This window comes from Eurytemora carolleeae, unplaced genomic scaffold (assembly GCF_000591075.1).
Source record: "Eurytemora carolleeae unplaced genomic scaffold, Eaff_2.0 scaffold10, whole genome shotgun sequence".
NCBI lineage: Eukaryota > Metazoa > Arthropoda > Copepoda > Calanoida > Temoridae > Eurytemora > Eurytemora carolleeae.
Genome location: NW_019396179.1, coordinates 515,155 through 529,578, shown reverse-complemented (window position 1 = coordinate 529,578; position 14,424 = coordinate 515,155). Strand labels below are relative to the sequence as shown.

General features: G+C 31.6%; 1 protein-coding gene across 2 annotated transcripts; it reads right to left on the bottom strand.

Moving 5' to 3' along the window:
- Positions 1-447: 447 nt before the first annotated feature.
- On the bottom strand, positions 448-12,085 carry LOC111697354 (sialin). 2 transcript variants are annotated; one of them, XM_023467336.1, is made up of 14 exons: positions 11,883-12,085; positions 11,137-11,221; positions 9,536-9,639; positions 8,613-8,695; positions 8,468-8,545; positions 7,609-7,764; positions 6,732-6,819; positions 5,226-5,311; positions 4,630-4,697; positions 4,310-4,468; positions 3,314-3,490; positions 2,543-2,760; positions 1,090-1,275; positions 448-812 (listed from the first exon to the last, which is right to left on the bottom strand). In XM_023467336.1, the coding sequence occupies exons 1-13, from the start codon at positions 11,893-11,895 to the stop codon at positions 1,121-1,123; spliced, it is 1,470 nt and encodes a 489-aa protein (XP_023323104.1). In that variant the 5' UTR covers positions 11,896-12,085; the 3' UTR covers positions 448-812; positions 1,090-1,120. The 2 variants fall into 2 exon arrangements, with proteins under 2 accessions (XP_023323104.1, XP_023323103.1); XM_023467335.1 differs by having other exon boundaries at positions 448-1,275.
- Between the last annotated feature and the right edge of the window lie 2,339 nt (positions 12,086-14,424).

Sequence of the window (14,424 nt, the reverse complement as noted above, 5' to 3'; positions counted from 1 at the left end):
TATCTAGCTCATTATCCAATTAAAGACATGAATCCTTTTATCAGCGCTATATCAGCAAAAGGAAATATTTACTTGCGCTGAAACTATAGTGTATAGAAAAGTTATATCATTCATAATTTTAACAATTTATTGGGTTTCACATAAAACAGTAGAAAAACTGTATTAACAAAGGTCTGTCTAGAATCCTTATTGTTAAATAACATATTTGTATTTAATATAATTAGATATCTCAAATTTCTTTCTGCGAATCACTTTATTTACTCAAATATTTAGATATATACAAGCATTGAAACAAGATTAGTTGGGTTGGGACATTTTATAATAAAAAACTAAAAACACGAAAATGTACTTAGTTTGTTTCAAAATTGATTGATTGATTTGATTTCCGCAGATAAATTTATTTTCCATGACACAGCAGCTAGATTCCCGCACTCGAGAAACTGATAATTTGGCGCAGGTTTTATTAAACGAGAATATTTAGTTACATTTTAGTATTTACCTTTAAAACATTTTTAGAAATCTTTCAAACAATAAATATACATAATTTACGGCAACTGCAAGACTTACATTAGTAAAGCAAGAGCTGTGGAACTGCAGTGTCGGCGTGTCATGGGTATTTCTTATAATTTTGAAAATTCGCTAAGGATTTTTAATTGTGTAATGTTTCTCATATATTTCTAACAAAAATCCAGGGCACACTTAAAAATAGACGACAATATTTTCACAGTATTGTATCTCTTGTATCTCTGAAGTACCTAATTCTTTCTCTAACTTAAATTCCACAGATACAGTTCCTCTACAGGTTCCTTGTGCTGTTTATACAGCGTTACTCACAAAGGTTGCAACGATTTTTTTACACATTGGATCCCTGCGACCAAAAACAAATGTTTATTTTGTTTTAAAAATAATCAATTAGATTTTAAAAAGGCTCAAATTTTAATAAAAAGAGATGGATTTTTATATCTTTAGATTTAATCAACTTTAGGTTATCGGAAAAGGCGTTTTCCTACTTTGTAATTTCAACTTACAGTCCCTTTAAATGAATTGTAGGTCGTCATTACAGGCGCATTTTTGTGAGTAACCCTGCACCTTCGCACCCATGCTATGGATGCTTAAAGGTTCAATTCCATGGTTGAAGGTCCCCACTTCCTAGTAGAGTATAGACTACTGCTTCTACTAGTAGTATACCAGCTGTTATGTAGAAAACTATATGCCAAGGAGCTAAACCTGTCTGCCCTTCAGTCAGTAGGCCAACTAGGAATGGAACAAGAAAACCTGAAAAATAGATAAAAAAGTGGTCGTTTAAAAATGTTTAGTGGTATCGTATACATAGATTTAATTTGGAAAAGAATGGTACCCTATTATATATATCACATCTAGTAAGTAAAGTAAAATCTTTATTTTGCCTAACATTCGTATTTATTAAACACTTTCATATTAAAATTTCATGACTTTTAACCCTGTCCCGATTGGGCTTTATTTTACCCCTAGAGTTGATACAGGGGGAATGTGACACATGTCCCCCCAGTACAACTTGTCAAGGCCAGGCGAATTAAAAAATACCTGGAACTGTAATGGTAAGGGTGCAATGGAGGTTTTTTAAATAGGTTAAAAAGTCCTTTTGAGAAATTTTAACATGTTACACATGTTGTAAAATCTATTTTTCGTGGCCTTTTTAAATAAATAAATAAATTTTAAATATGTAGCTTCTATATCTTTATATTTAAAGTTGTTATCTCTTGGTGTCTGTCTGTTTGTTTGTCCAATCATAACTCAGGAACCCTTNAAATATGTATCTTCTATATCTTTATATTTAAAGTTGTTATCTCTTGGTGTCTGTCTGTTTGTTTGTCCAATCATAACTCAGAAACCCCCAGACCGATTTGCCTCAATATTTGGATGGGGTACTCGGGAGACCCAAGGGAATATTCTAAGCTTTTGAGATTCTAAGTTGAATGGGTCAACTTAAACATCGAAAAATAAATATCTAGATCTTAAAAAGTTTAAGGTTAGACGTTGTATAGAGAAAAAAAGCAAAGATTGGGTGGCCCCCCCCCCCACTAAATCGTCATACGGGTAAAGAAATGGTAATTAAAGAATTTTAAAGTTTTTTTTTAATGCCGGTTGGGATAAAATAGCTCATATCTGTTTGTTTGTAAAGCTACAAATCTAAAACATTCTTTCACAGCAATGCTTAAAAGGTTACATTCTACAGAATTCAATTCACCTTTTTTTGAGCAAAAAATTAAAATTAGTTTGGAATTCATTATTTGAAAATGTTTTAATCGGCGAACTTTTAACAAGTTTTACATCACTAAACATCAAACGAAAAAAAAATTGATATCGCTAATACATTTTGCACGAACATCCCCTTTTGTCATCAAATATACTAATTAATGGAAAGGAATTGAGTCTTTGCAACAAACTCAAATTTTCTAATCCCTATATCTTTGCAACATTATGGTGTAAAACTTATTAAACTCAATTAATTTTAAGAAAACTAAAAACAAAACTTTTGATTTTTTATTTTAAAATTGTGAACCTGGTATAGTGGCTAGCATGTTTGTGACTGCCATCAGAGTTCCAGCAAAGTTCGGAGCCAGATCGCTGTGGTTTGAGAATACTCCGGAGAACATGCTTCCATAGAACATTACGGAAAGGATGGTGAGGGTTACGATGACCGGAATATTTTGTCCTGACCAGCAGATAATGAGAAGGAAAAGTGCAGGAAGTATACTTGACATGCAAACAGATATCTTCCTAGGATACAACAAATTGGNTTCATGGATAGGACATTTTATGGATAGGACATTTCTTTAAATACTTTTCATAGATAGGACATTTCTTTAAATACATTTCATAGATAGGACATTTCATAGATAGGACATTTCATATATAGGACATTTCATGGATAGGAAATTTCATGGATACGACATTTAGATAGGACATTTCATGGATAGGACATTTCTTTAAATAATTTTTATAGATAGGACGTTTCATAGATAGGACATTTCATAGATAAGAAATTATATAATCGGGACATTTCAAATGAAAGTTCCTTTCTTATTAAATGTCCTGTATATGAAATGTCATATCTATTAAATGTTCTGTCTATGATTTTGAATTTCTTTTTCTTTGAAATCTCCTACATATGAAATTTCCTATCTATGAAATGTCATATCTATAAAACATTCCAACGCCTTAAAATATTTTAAAAAGAATTACCCAAAGAGAATGAAACCAATTTTCAACTAGTTTAAAGTCATCATAATAGGTTTTTTTGGTTAGCATTTCTGTCAAAACACTGGGATACCTTGCAAGGGTGAGACTGATCAAATCCTTTGATCTTGCCCATTGAAGACCTTTGCTGTAGACTACAGACCACATCCAGTTAGCAAAGAAAGGAACACTAGAGATGATTGTATTTATTGTCATATCCACCTCCAGACCTGTTCTCATAAACAGGGGCAGCTCGATCAGCAGCATATACCTGAAATACAAACCATTGTGATTTTGGTATTTCAGGCGCTATATTTACTGTCTTCTGTTCTTGTTAAATGTTACTTTTGAACTTACACAACTAAATTCTAAAATAAATCTACATTTGAGAGTTGTTGTTAAATATTGAATTTGAACCAAGTTTTGACAAATAATTCAACAATATTTACTACTCAATATAAAATTGGCATCCTTAAAGTACAATAATGGTCAAATCTAGAAAAATCAAGTTTTATCTGCCTTTCTTTTCTTTGTGTTCACATATTAGATTATGTCGATTATTTGATGGTTCTTTAGCCCTATAAAGCTAAGTGAGGCAAAACGTAAAAAAAAACATTTAATTTTTAATGAGCTGGCCTTGACAAACAAATTGAGTCTTTACCACAAACTCTCTTCGTAAAATCCAAATATATTTGCAACACAATGTCGTTGACCTTAGATATGTCAAACTTTGAATTCTTTTGGATCAAATAATCTAAGTTTGAAATATCAAAGGCTTACGACATTGAGTTGCAAAGATATCAGGATTAGAAAATCCATCCATCTAAACATACAAGTGTACAATCGATTAGGATTTCCTTCTAGCTTTAACGCCAAAAATCATTTAGAATACTTGATCGAATAACCTTGTAATTTATAAGTGCAAATTATTTTTTCACCCTTAAACCAATTTGACCCTACCCCCCCCCCCTTGGGCCGAGTGCTGCGGCTGGGACAGGCAAGGGGGCCGAACGAAATAAAAAAAAGAACCAAAAAAAGATTCATAATCAATCTTTAACTAATTAACTTAAAATACAGAGAAAAGAGATACCATCCAAAATTGTTGCAAAAGTGTGAGAATGCGAGGGTGAGGAATGGTATTGAAGTTAGGATGGATCTCCAGGGTATAGATGGAGCAGCGGATCTAGAGCTCCGAGTACTGCTAGGTTTACTGTCAGATATCATCTTTTTCTCAATATCACTGGCAAACCTAGAGAATTATGTAATCTTTCCTTTTCTTTTATTTTTTACAATTATCCTGAATAAAGTTTTGATAATCTACATAATAAATGAATAAATAATTTTTATAAAACAAAAATAGCCCAATCAGGATATGGGTTAAAGGTTTACATGTCAATAAAAGCTAACAACCTGTTATCTGCCGGTGAATCAGTTACCAGAACAGTCCATAAAGCACACCAAACCAGAGACAAACCACCCTGTGATTCAGAAAATATCATAACTAAGGAAAATACACCTGGAACCGAAATATCTATGTTCACTACAGTGATAACCAGAAAACTTGGAAATAGTAAGACGACTTTTTATCAATACTTATGTGTATATGATGTTGTTACAAAGCAAAGGATTTTACTAGTTTTTATTAACTTACTAACAAATTGAAAAGGGTCTGTTTACATTGCACAATGGCTGTGTTCCATGCTTTTGGTCTAAAGTCATAACTGGCGTTTAAAAAAGGTATAGATATCACTGTAACAACTTTTAGAAGGAATTAAAGAATTTATTGAAAAACGATATTTTTTTTCTGAACGATGCCATTAATTTTAGTTCATAATCATTGTTCGTTAAATAAAACGAATAATACTTTAGTTCACAAACAATTTTGTTCGTTGAGAAATATTTTGTTACAAAAACGATGTACACATTACACACATGTTTAGAAAATCTTCTAAGAGTGCAATGAGAAGTTTCGTGATTGTATTAATTTTTTTCTTCAGGTTTTCTACCTGAATATAGAAAACAGATGCCCAGCCTAGTGTTGAAGATAGCAATCCAGAGGAAAGAATTGAAACAACAGTTCCCAATGAGGTTCCTTAAAAATAAATGTTTTCTTGAGTTTTTGCCAAAACCTTAAATTTTCCAATTCCTATATCAAGTTCAACCTTTTGTATTACAAACACTAACCATTTGATCTAAAAGAAATCACAGTTTTAAATATCTAAGGTCTATTTTACATTATATTACAATGGCTTGAAATTTCTTCATTCTTTGGTAGAAACCAATAGAAGACTAAGTCTTCTTTATTTGTTTTGAATTAAAGTCTATTCGTATCTAACGAATATTTATTCTCATCAAAAAAGTTGCAAATTTTCTAGCTGTGTAAAAAGTATTTGATTGTACACTAAAATGTGCAGCATTTTTGTATTTTTTTACATTGTAAAATGTGTATTGGGATTTGCTTTGTTAGCAGTATTTTTAATTTTACACTGTAAAATGTGTACTTGATTTTACATTAGTAAGAATTTTTTGGTTTTACACGGTAAACATTTTTTGATTTTACACTGCAGAAGTGTATTCTGATTTTACACTGTAAAAAGTGTATTTTGATTTTACACTGAAGAGGTGAATTTTGATTTTACGCTGTACAAAATTGTATTTTGATTTTACAAAGTTGCTAATTTGCTAGCTGTGTAAAAAGTACTTGATTTTACACTGTAAAATGTGCAGTATTTTGATTTTACACTGTAAAATGTGCAGTATTTTGATTTTAAACTGTAAAATGTGCAGTATTATGATTTTACACTGTAAAATGTGCAGTATTTTGATTTTACACTGTAAAATGTGCAGTATTTTGATTTTACACTGTAAAATGTGCAGTATTTTGATTTTAAACTGTAAAATGTGCAGTATTATGATTGTACACTGTAAAATGTGCAGTATTTTGATTTTACACTGTAAAATGTTCAGTATTTTGATTTTACATTCTAAAATGTGTATTTAGATTTACTTTGTTAGCAGTACATTTTAAATTTTAAGTACAGATGTCTTTCAGGTCGGTTTCCTCTCTTCGTTAACGATCGTTAACGAAGGGTCGTCGTTAACGACCGTTAAAGAAGTGTCGATCAAATTTAATCTTTATCTTCTTTATAGTTTTACCTTTTTGGAAAAATACAGTAAAACAACAATATATGAGAATATTGAAGTCAATATGAGAGTATTAGAAAGACAAAAACTCAATATTTCAATTTCTAAATTTATGCAACCTGACATCATATATATAACATTATATAATCAAACAAAATTCATAGTTTGAAATATCTAACGCTTGCATGCAAAGATATTGCGATTAAAAAATCAGAGTTTGTGGCGGCAAAGATATAATTCCTTTAAAGTTATGTCATGAAGTGATATAATACGTTTTTCTGGTTTCCGAATAAATTTAAACTCTAAACAGATTAAATTTTTAAAAAATTATACCATTACTAAAACTTGTGAACAATCTCTTTAATTACCTGAGTATGCAATTGATGAGATGGTTGATCTCTCATCAGGAGGACTCCAGGAGGCTATCATTACATTCATAGCCGGGAACGTAAACCCCTTAATAGACAAGATAATAAAACAATTTAAAAAAAAATTAGTAGAAAAATCTTTATTAAATCACTTATAAAGTAAATTGGGCGTTTTTAAACCACACAATTGTTGTGTCATCTGTTAAATGTACTATTTATAGTCTTAATTGAGTCTAAAAGTCGTCTTCCTATTCCAGAGTTATCTGGTTATCACTTTCTTATATTTTTGAAAATGATTAAAAGAAAATTTTATGGAAATGTTCTTATGGGAACATGTTTATGGGAACATGCATGGGAACATGCTTGTGGGAAAATGCTTATAAGAAAATGCTTGTGGGAAAGTAGAATACAAAAAAATGCTTGTGAAAAATTATCTCGGCAAACAGCTTCCAAAAATGGTTTCGAGAAAGGATTCTGAAATAATGATCTTTGGAGTACTGAAAGGTTCTGCCATGGTAATTGGAAACCCCTTATTTCGTTCCATAAATTGATTGTAAACCCTATTTTTTCGTCCCTGGTGAAAAGCTTGAGGGCTTCGACAAAAACCTGTGGGTCTCCAATACAAATGTGGGGTCTACAATGAGTTAATAAGTGCAGGGGTTATCCGTTGAAAATAATTCTCCGATAGTTCTCCAATGGTTGCCAGACTCTGATCACTGTGATCTTGCCGGGCTACATTTGTCGCAAAACACGCACTGGGCCCAACTCGACTGTACGTTGGGTAGTCCAGACTGGAAAGCACGAACTAAATGTATATACAATACATTTTGTGTTGGCTTGGATCATGCAAAAATTGGATCAATGTGCGTTAACTTACCCCCCCAAGACCTTGCATGACCCTCATGGCAATGAGCGCCTTGTAGTCCCAGAACGCCATCAAAGGAGAAAGACATGCTCCAAGACCGTTCATAAGAGCAGCAACCAGGAATACATACTTAGCACTATACAGTTCAGCCAGTCTTCCTCCAGGCAACTAAACAGAGGAATTTATTTACATAATGCAGTGGTGAATGTCAGATTTAAAACTGTACCCTATTAACCTATGTCTAATCAATTATGATCTGAATCCAACGTTTGAGCAGAAAAACTTCAAAAACGAAGATATGACCTCAAATTTAATTTCTAAGGGAAAAATGGCGGGAAACAAAAGAAGGAAAAATCAACAAAAATTTTAATTCATCAAAATAATCAGGAAGGATTTTACCCAACATAATCAACATAAAATCAGGAAAACCTATATTTTCAAAAAACGCGAAAAATGCGGGACGCATAATATTGAATTTTTTATTTTTTTTTCCCAATTTGAAAATGCATTCCTAAAGTTAATTGATAATCTGACCTTCATGTAAAATCTGAAGAAAGTAGCTTCAAAAATGAAGGCAATTGGCCCCATCTTGAAAATTTGTGTCATTTGAGGGGAAATGTGCAGATATTATATTTGTATTCTTGCATTTAATTTTTAATTTTCCTTTCATTATATTAATCACTTTTAGAACATTTATTTGAAAAAAATGTGTTGGTTTTTGCATAATATGATAAAGCAAACTTAAGAGAAGACACTTTTTTATATGATAATTATTCCAAATAGTTGTGGGCCTCTTAAAAATAAAAACATGAAAGTTAAAAACCGATGATGCCCATCCCTAGTCTTGAGTAAAATGCGTGTTCCAACTTACCTGGGTTATGAAGTATCCTATAAAGTAAGCGCTTAATATTGCGCCCTGCTGTTTAGAACTCCATTCAAAGGGTCCCATCTACTCAGAAAAATAAAAACGTAAAAAAAGAATTGATTTTTGTTCGTTAAAAAAATGTTGACTCTACCTCCTCTGTTGTTCCCTTGTCCAATCCATGATCATCTGTTACAGAGAAGTTTCCAATATGAGAACTGTTCTCGGCAGTCAATGCTGTTTGGATAAACAACAAATTGTAATTTCGTAAATACAGGAAGTCCCAACAAACATGGGAATTGAGAGATGACTTGAATATCGTCTTTTATTTCTGATAATTGATAAATGTGCATCATAAAATGATTAAACGTCTAGTGAGCTTTCCAAGATGTGGTATATACCTTCTTTTTAACTTTGAAATTGACCGTAAACAAGTCAGCAGTTTTGTTGATCTTTAATTAACTGGAATCTGGACAAATTTCTTAATATCTCCGTCAACTTCGGAGGTTAAAAAAATAGTGCACCACATGTTGTAAACCCAGAGGCTTCTAGTTTTAACTGTGATACTACAAAATCACATTTACGAAATAATCCCGCTTGGAACAAAGACGATATAAAGTCGTCATTTAATTCCAATGTTTTTTGGGAAACCCTGTATGTAATTTCAAGTGTAGGGTTTCCAACGAAAGCAAGTTTTCTCGTAAATATAATGTGCTTGCAAATTCCATAGTTTTCAGATTCCGCGAAAACATACAAATTTATCCTTTGACATGCAACTTTTGCTCTGTCTGTATACCCTATCCAAAAAATCCTTTGATTTTTTTCTTCTGAAAAGTGACATTTCAAGGTGGAAAGAACCAAAAAAAAGAGTGCTTGGGCAAAAAAACTAGAGGGGGCGCCTGTTGACAGTGAAGATAATGGTCAAAGAATCAAATTTTACATTTTTTAACATAATTTACCAAGCACCATGAATGCTGACTCCTTCGGTTAAAACGTAGAAAATAGTTTAATCTCAAATTACAATATTTTCTGACAAAAATAACAAATTTATCAATCTTATTATTTGTTGTGAAAGACCTATAGCAGTGTGGTTAACCATTGCTACGATGGCGACTGAAATATTAACTTTCAATCCATAGATCAGACCCATACCCATCGATCCAAGGATTGCAACAATATATCTAAAAGAAAATATCTTATTGAATTAATATTTTGCCACAAACTCTGATTTTTATAAACGTTTATTTTTTGCAACCTAATGTCGTGGACCTTTGACATTTAAAACTATAAATACTGTTAAAAAGAATCTCAGTTTTAAATATCAAAGGTTTACAGCATTACAGTTTGGAATTCAGGTTTATGCAACAATTTTGCGGATCATTTCATTTTCCAAAATGAAATTTTGTTCCAGAAAAATGGAATCCCCAATCAGCTCTTTATGTAAAGAGCTGTCTGTATATTGGCCCAGTGTCCTCCTTAGTTCTCTGGTAGGCATGTTAATTATCTATCTATTAGCTGTCTGTTAACTGTCTGTTAGCTGTCTGTTGTGTAAGTCCCCCAGCCTTGATTTACAAACGAGAGATTAAACTCTACCCCTGTATTCTAGAAGGATTTGGGGTGCATTGTCAAATCTTAAGGTTCTATATTGTGCTTTGAATCTGAGAACAAAGAGAGAAAGGAGTTGGCGAGTGTGAGTATGAGTAACTTCAAATATTATAATGTTTGAAGAACAAATTCAACCCCCCGATGGATTCAAAGGCAAAATCGTAGCCGGCCCAAAGGGTTTATCATTAAAATTAAAATTAATCATAGATTATTTTCAAGGCAAATAAAAATAATTTAAAATATGTGTGCATGTTCGATCTACAATGGTACCCAGATCATCTGTGTCTGGTCAAGAATGGTCGACACATTGTTAATTTTCCCTTGCAGATTTCTTTTTAACTATATGCTCCACTTTTAATGGAGGTTCCCAAAAAATGAAGAAAAAAAAAATTCTACAGTAAACTATTTAGCTGTTTGGTAATATATGTTTCGATGAAATTTCTCAATTAATCAATGTTAAAATAAATTATTTCTTTTTCCTCATTATGTTGAATTTCTCATTATTTAGAAATTTGTTCATATTAATTTATCAAATTAACTTCTTTTTACAATAAGAGTAAATTTTTATTATCTCAACCTTTTCCTAAAAAACTAATCTCGGTATTTATACACCATTAAAAAGTTTTTTTATTCTTCAAATGAATCCTGAAAAATTTCTATACAATTCTGCATTCTCAGTTCAACTACCATACATTGCCGGTCACTCCCTTAATTAGGTAATAAAAATCACACAAATCCTTTTTCCCAAAAATGAACAAAAGATGAGATTTAAAAACAAATTCTTAGTGAAGCAAAAACAAAAAATAACCATCACGTTCCTTAAAGATTTATTAATGAAAAAATAATTTTTTATTTTACCTTACTTTGATCCCTGGCCTCGTTAACGTTTTCTAAAAAATCTTCCATGCTAACACTAGTAATACAATTGAGATCGTTAAACGATCGGTAAATACCGTTAACGAAACATACGTTCCATTTTTAGCTAAAAAACGAACGACTACCCTGATTTTGTTTTCAACAGATCAGATTAACTGTTAACGAAGTGCTTTAAAAAGTCCTGGATCTATATTTACCTCCATTTTATGCAAGTTGTTGGTTGTGCATTTGATTCTTGTTTCTTCTCTGATCCTTTCACTAGGTTTTCCTCCAGACAACTCTCTATAGTTATATTTATTAAAAACATACATTATCATTAAATATAAAAATATTCAAGCAACCCTTGACATGCCAATAGGGCATATGCTTGACTTACAATAGTATCCTTGAATTATTTGACAGTTTATTGAGTAGAAAGATATCTCTGTTTAAACAAATCGGAACCATCTTGAATTAAGTCTAAAACGAGGCCTGTACACTGTGTTCAGAATAACCTCAACGCAGCTGATTTATGTTACTTACTCAACTCAAAGTATGAACTGGTTTACGTTAAAAGCGGTTTTCAAACACATATAGTAATTTTTCATGGATCTGTTTATAAATTTATATATAAATATATTCATCTGTTAATTCACGAGGATAATAATTTTCTATGTGATATTTATATTGTTTAAATTTTAATCTTCGTGCAATAAATATTTGATTTGATTTGATTTGATTTGAAAATCAATGACATATTCTACTCGTAGGAAACTATTATGTAAATTATCAAAATTATCAAAATTAAATGCTTTTAACCTCCTCGGATACAAAACGAACACTGATGCATCTATTCTTGTTTACAAATTCCGCCCAGAGAGAACGAAGAGTATATATACGCGACTGCAATTAATTTTCCTTACATTAGTACCTTGGTTCAATTAATGTGTAATAAATGTTATACCTGTTAGCTCCATGGTTACAGAGAATCAACTCTGCAGTACAGTCGTGTACAGTACAATGGTCGTCAGCAGTACACTAAAAGTCACTACATATACCACGATTTTTCCACGATCTGTTTCAGATCAGAACTAAAATAAAACTGACTGAGTCCTTCTCTCAACATATAACTCTTATACTATCAAATATATAGAGATAGATGGATAGAGGTCACCTTGCCCCAAACCCCCCTTTCTTACGCAATTTATAATTGTAAATTAATTACTGAAATATGAATTATAAATATTGAATAGATCACCAGATGGTACCAGGGGGGGGGGGGGCACATTCTATTCGAGTTCTGATGGTTTATAATGTGTTCAATGTTTACATCTCTGACTTTGTATAAGGAGAAAGAAAGGTACTTTGAGAAAGCCCTTTCCCGGCATCATGATGTAATATCATGTTTTAACATAGCTAGCTTTCTAAACTACTTTTAATCCGAAGAATTATAAATAAATCATGTATCCTAGACCAAAGAATGTCTTTATAAGAACAAGCACGTTATGAGATAAATTTATGAAATGGTAAAAAAGAAAGTTGCTTGATCAAGTAGTATCTTTTATTATATCTCAATTTTCAAGACTCTCTCCCCCGAAAGACTGCTTCTGCACGATTCACAACGGTTAAACTTAAATCATTGAATAGGATATCCTTCTGAGATTATTCTGCACAAATCATAGAGAAGCTGCAATGTAAAATGATCAATTTTAAGATAGAAACACAGGTTAGAGGGACAGAGGTGTCAAAAAGGTAACAAATTGTGATTTGGGGATTTTAAAGAAAATTTCGATGGACTTTCTAAAACCTCGAGTAGTAACAATTAATATCCTTGTAAGTTTTAAGAGGTATAATTTTACAATGCATGGGACCAAAGCTACATTGAATAACGTTGCTTAAAAGGAATAAACGCGAACGCAAAGACGGTAATGTCCGATTAACAACTCTACCCTTAATAGCGTTGTCTGAATAAGTATGAATTAGATATCAAAGTTTTGTTTATTGTACACTAGTTATTTTTAATTGTGGCTTTCTTACAAAAGTGATTTGCGCATTTCTGGCAGGAAAATATATATTGGAATTATCATAATCAAAAAACGTTACACCTAAAAAACATCGATACCGTCCACATTATTTATCAGGTGATTTTTTCAAGGGTACTGTTGTGAATCGGGCATTGTCATCTTTGCATGTTGAGTCTCTTGATGTTATTTTTCCAACTTTTTAAGGCCTGCTCATTATAAAAATTAGATCTCTGATCTAACTACATATATTGGTCCAAGGGAGAACATTGAAATATTAAGGCCTGCTCATTATAAAAATTAGACCTCTGATCTAACTACATATAATGGTCCAAGGGAGAATATTAAAAAAGTTCAAAGTACGTTGGAAAAAATTGTCGGAAATAACTTAACAAATATAAACATGTGACAAATCTTATGACATCCATTTTTTCCAGGGTCTTAAAATAAATAAATGTATGCCCTGTAGCTTGATTAATAAAAAAGTTATTAAGCATTTATGTTTATTTTGAAACACTAACCAGCCGTTTGACTGTCCTCTTCACCCTACTCTATATAAACAAGGAAAAAAATTTGAAAGATATTTGTTGCTTAGATGATGATGAAAAGGTAAAGAAGTTTAAGCATTCCATAATCTAATTCGTTTTTTGGTTATTTAAAAAAATTGCGATAGGGTTAAAGACAATCGCTTTGGTTAAAGATCCATTTTTAATTATTTTATATGATAGATATATATATAGAATAGATACTTAAGATGGTGTCACGCTTCACGCATGAAATTAATTATAAAACTGGATTTTGTAGAAATAAAAAAACTCACGTTCCGTTTTTTCTTCTTCCATCTTGAGAATCGTATTTTTAATATAGAAAAAGTAGGACTGGGCAAAGTTCCGTTAACTAAATAGAGATTTTCGAAAATTAATGAAGGAGTCCATTAACCAATGACAAAAACCGTTAATTTTTAAATCGTAAACGATGTGGATTAACCGTTTTTGAAAATGAAAAAAAAAACTGTTGAAAACGAANCCCCCCACTATTTATATGATGGAACTCTTTTTTTGCAATTTGTTGATTTTTTTTTGAAATTTTGGAGTTTTGGCAAACTGTCAACACCATTACAAACAATTTGAAAAACCGTGTTTTGCGCAATTTCTGAAGGACTTATGCAGTTAATTGCAAACGAACGGTAAACGGCAGAATATCTTCCGCTAACGCCATTATTAAAATTCAGATCATTAAAGGCCTTTAATTGGCCGGTTACGATAAAAAGTCTAGCCACACCATCAAAATTAAAAATGGGCTAACATATGGTGGTTCGTGAGTAAATCAAGATAATGAATACGACTTTAAATTTTAATTTTAATATATATCAAGCTTTTAAACAGAATGGATATACACAAAAACATAGAAACAAAAAGAAGCCTTCAATTTAAAAAAGCTTTTCTTTAATTTCTTGTAAGATTGTAATTTGAAAAAGCTTGTAAA

Coding starts and splice junctions, on each gene's coding strand:
- LOC111697354 (XM_023467335.1), bottom strand. Junction 9,640..11,136: donor ACAACTTGCATAAAATGGAG/GTAAATATAGAT, acceptor ATTTTCTTTTAG/ATATATTGTTGCAATCCTTG. Junction 6,820..7,608: donor TCATGCAAGGTCTTGGGGGG/GTAAGTTAACGC, acceptor TTGTCTATTAAG/GGGTTTACGTTCCCGGCTAT.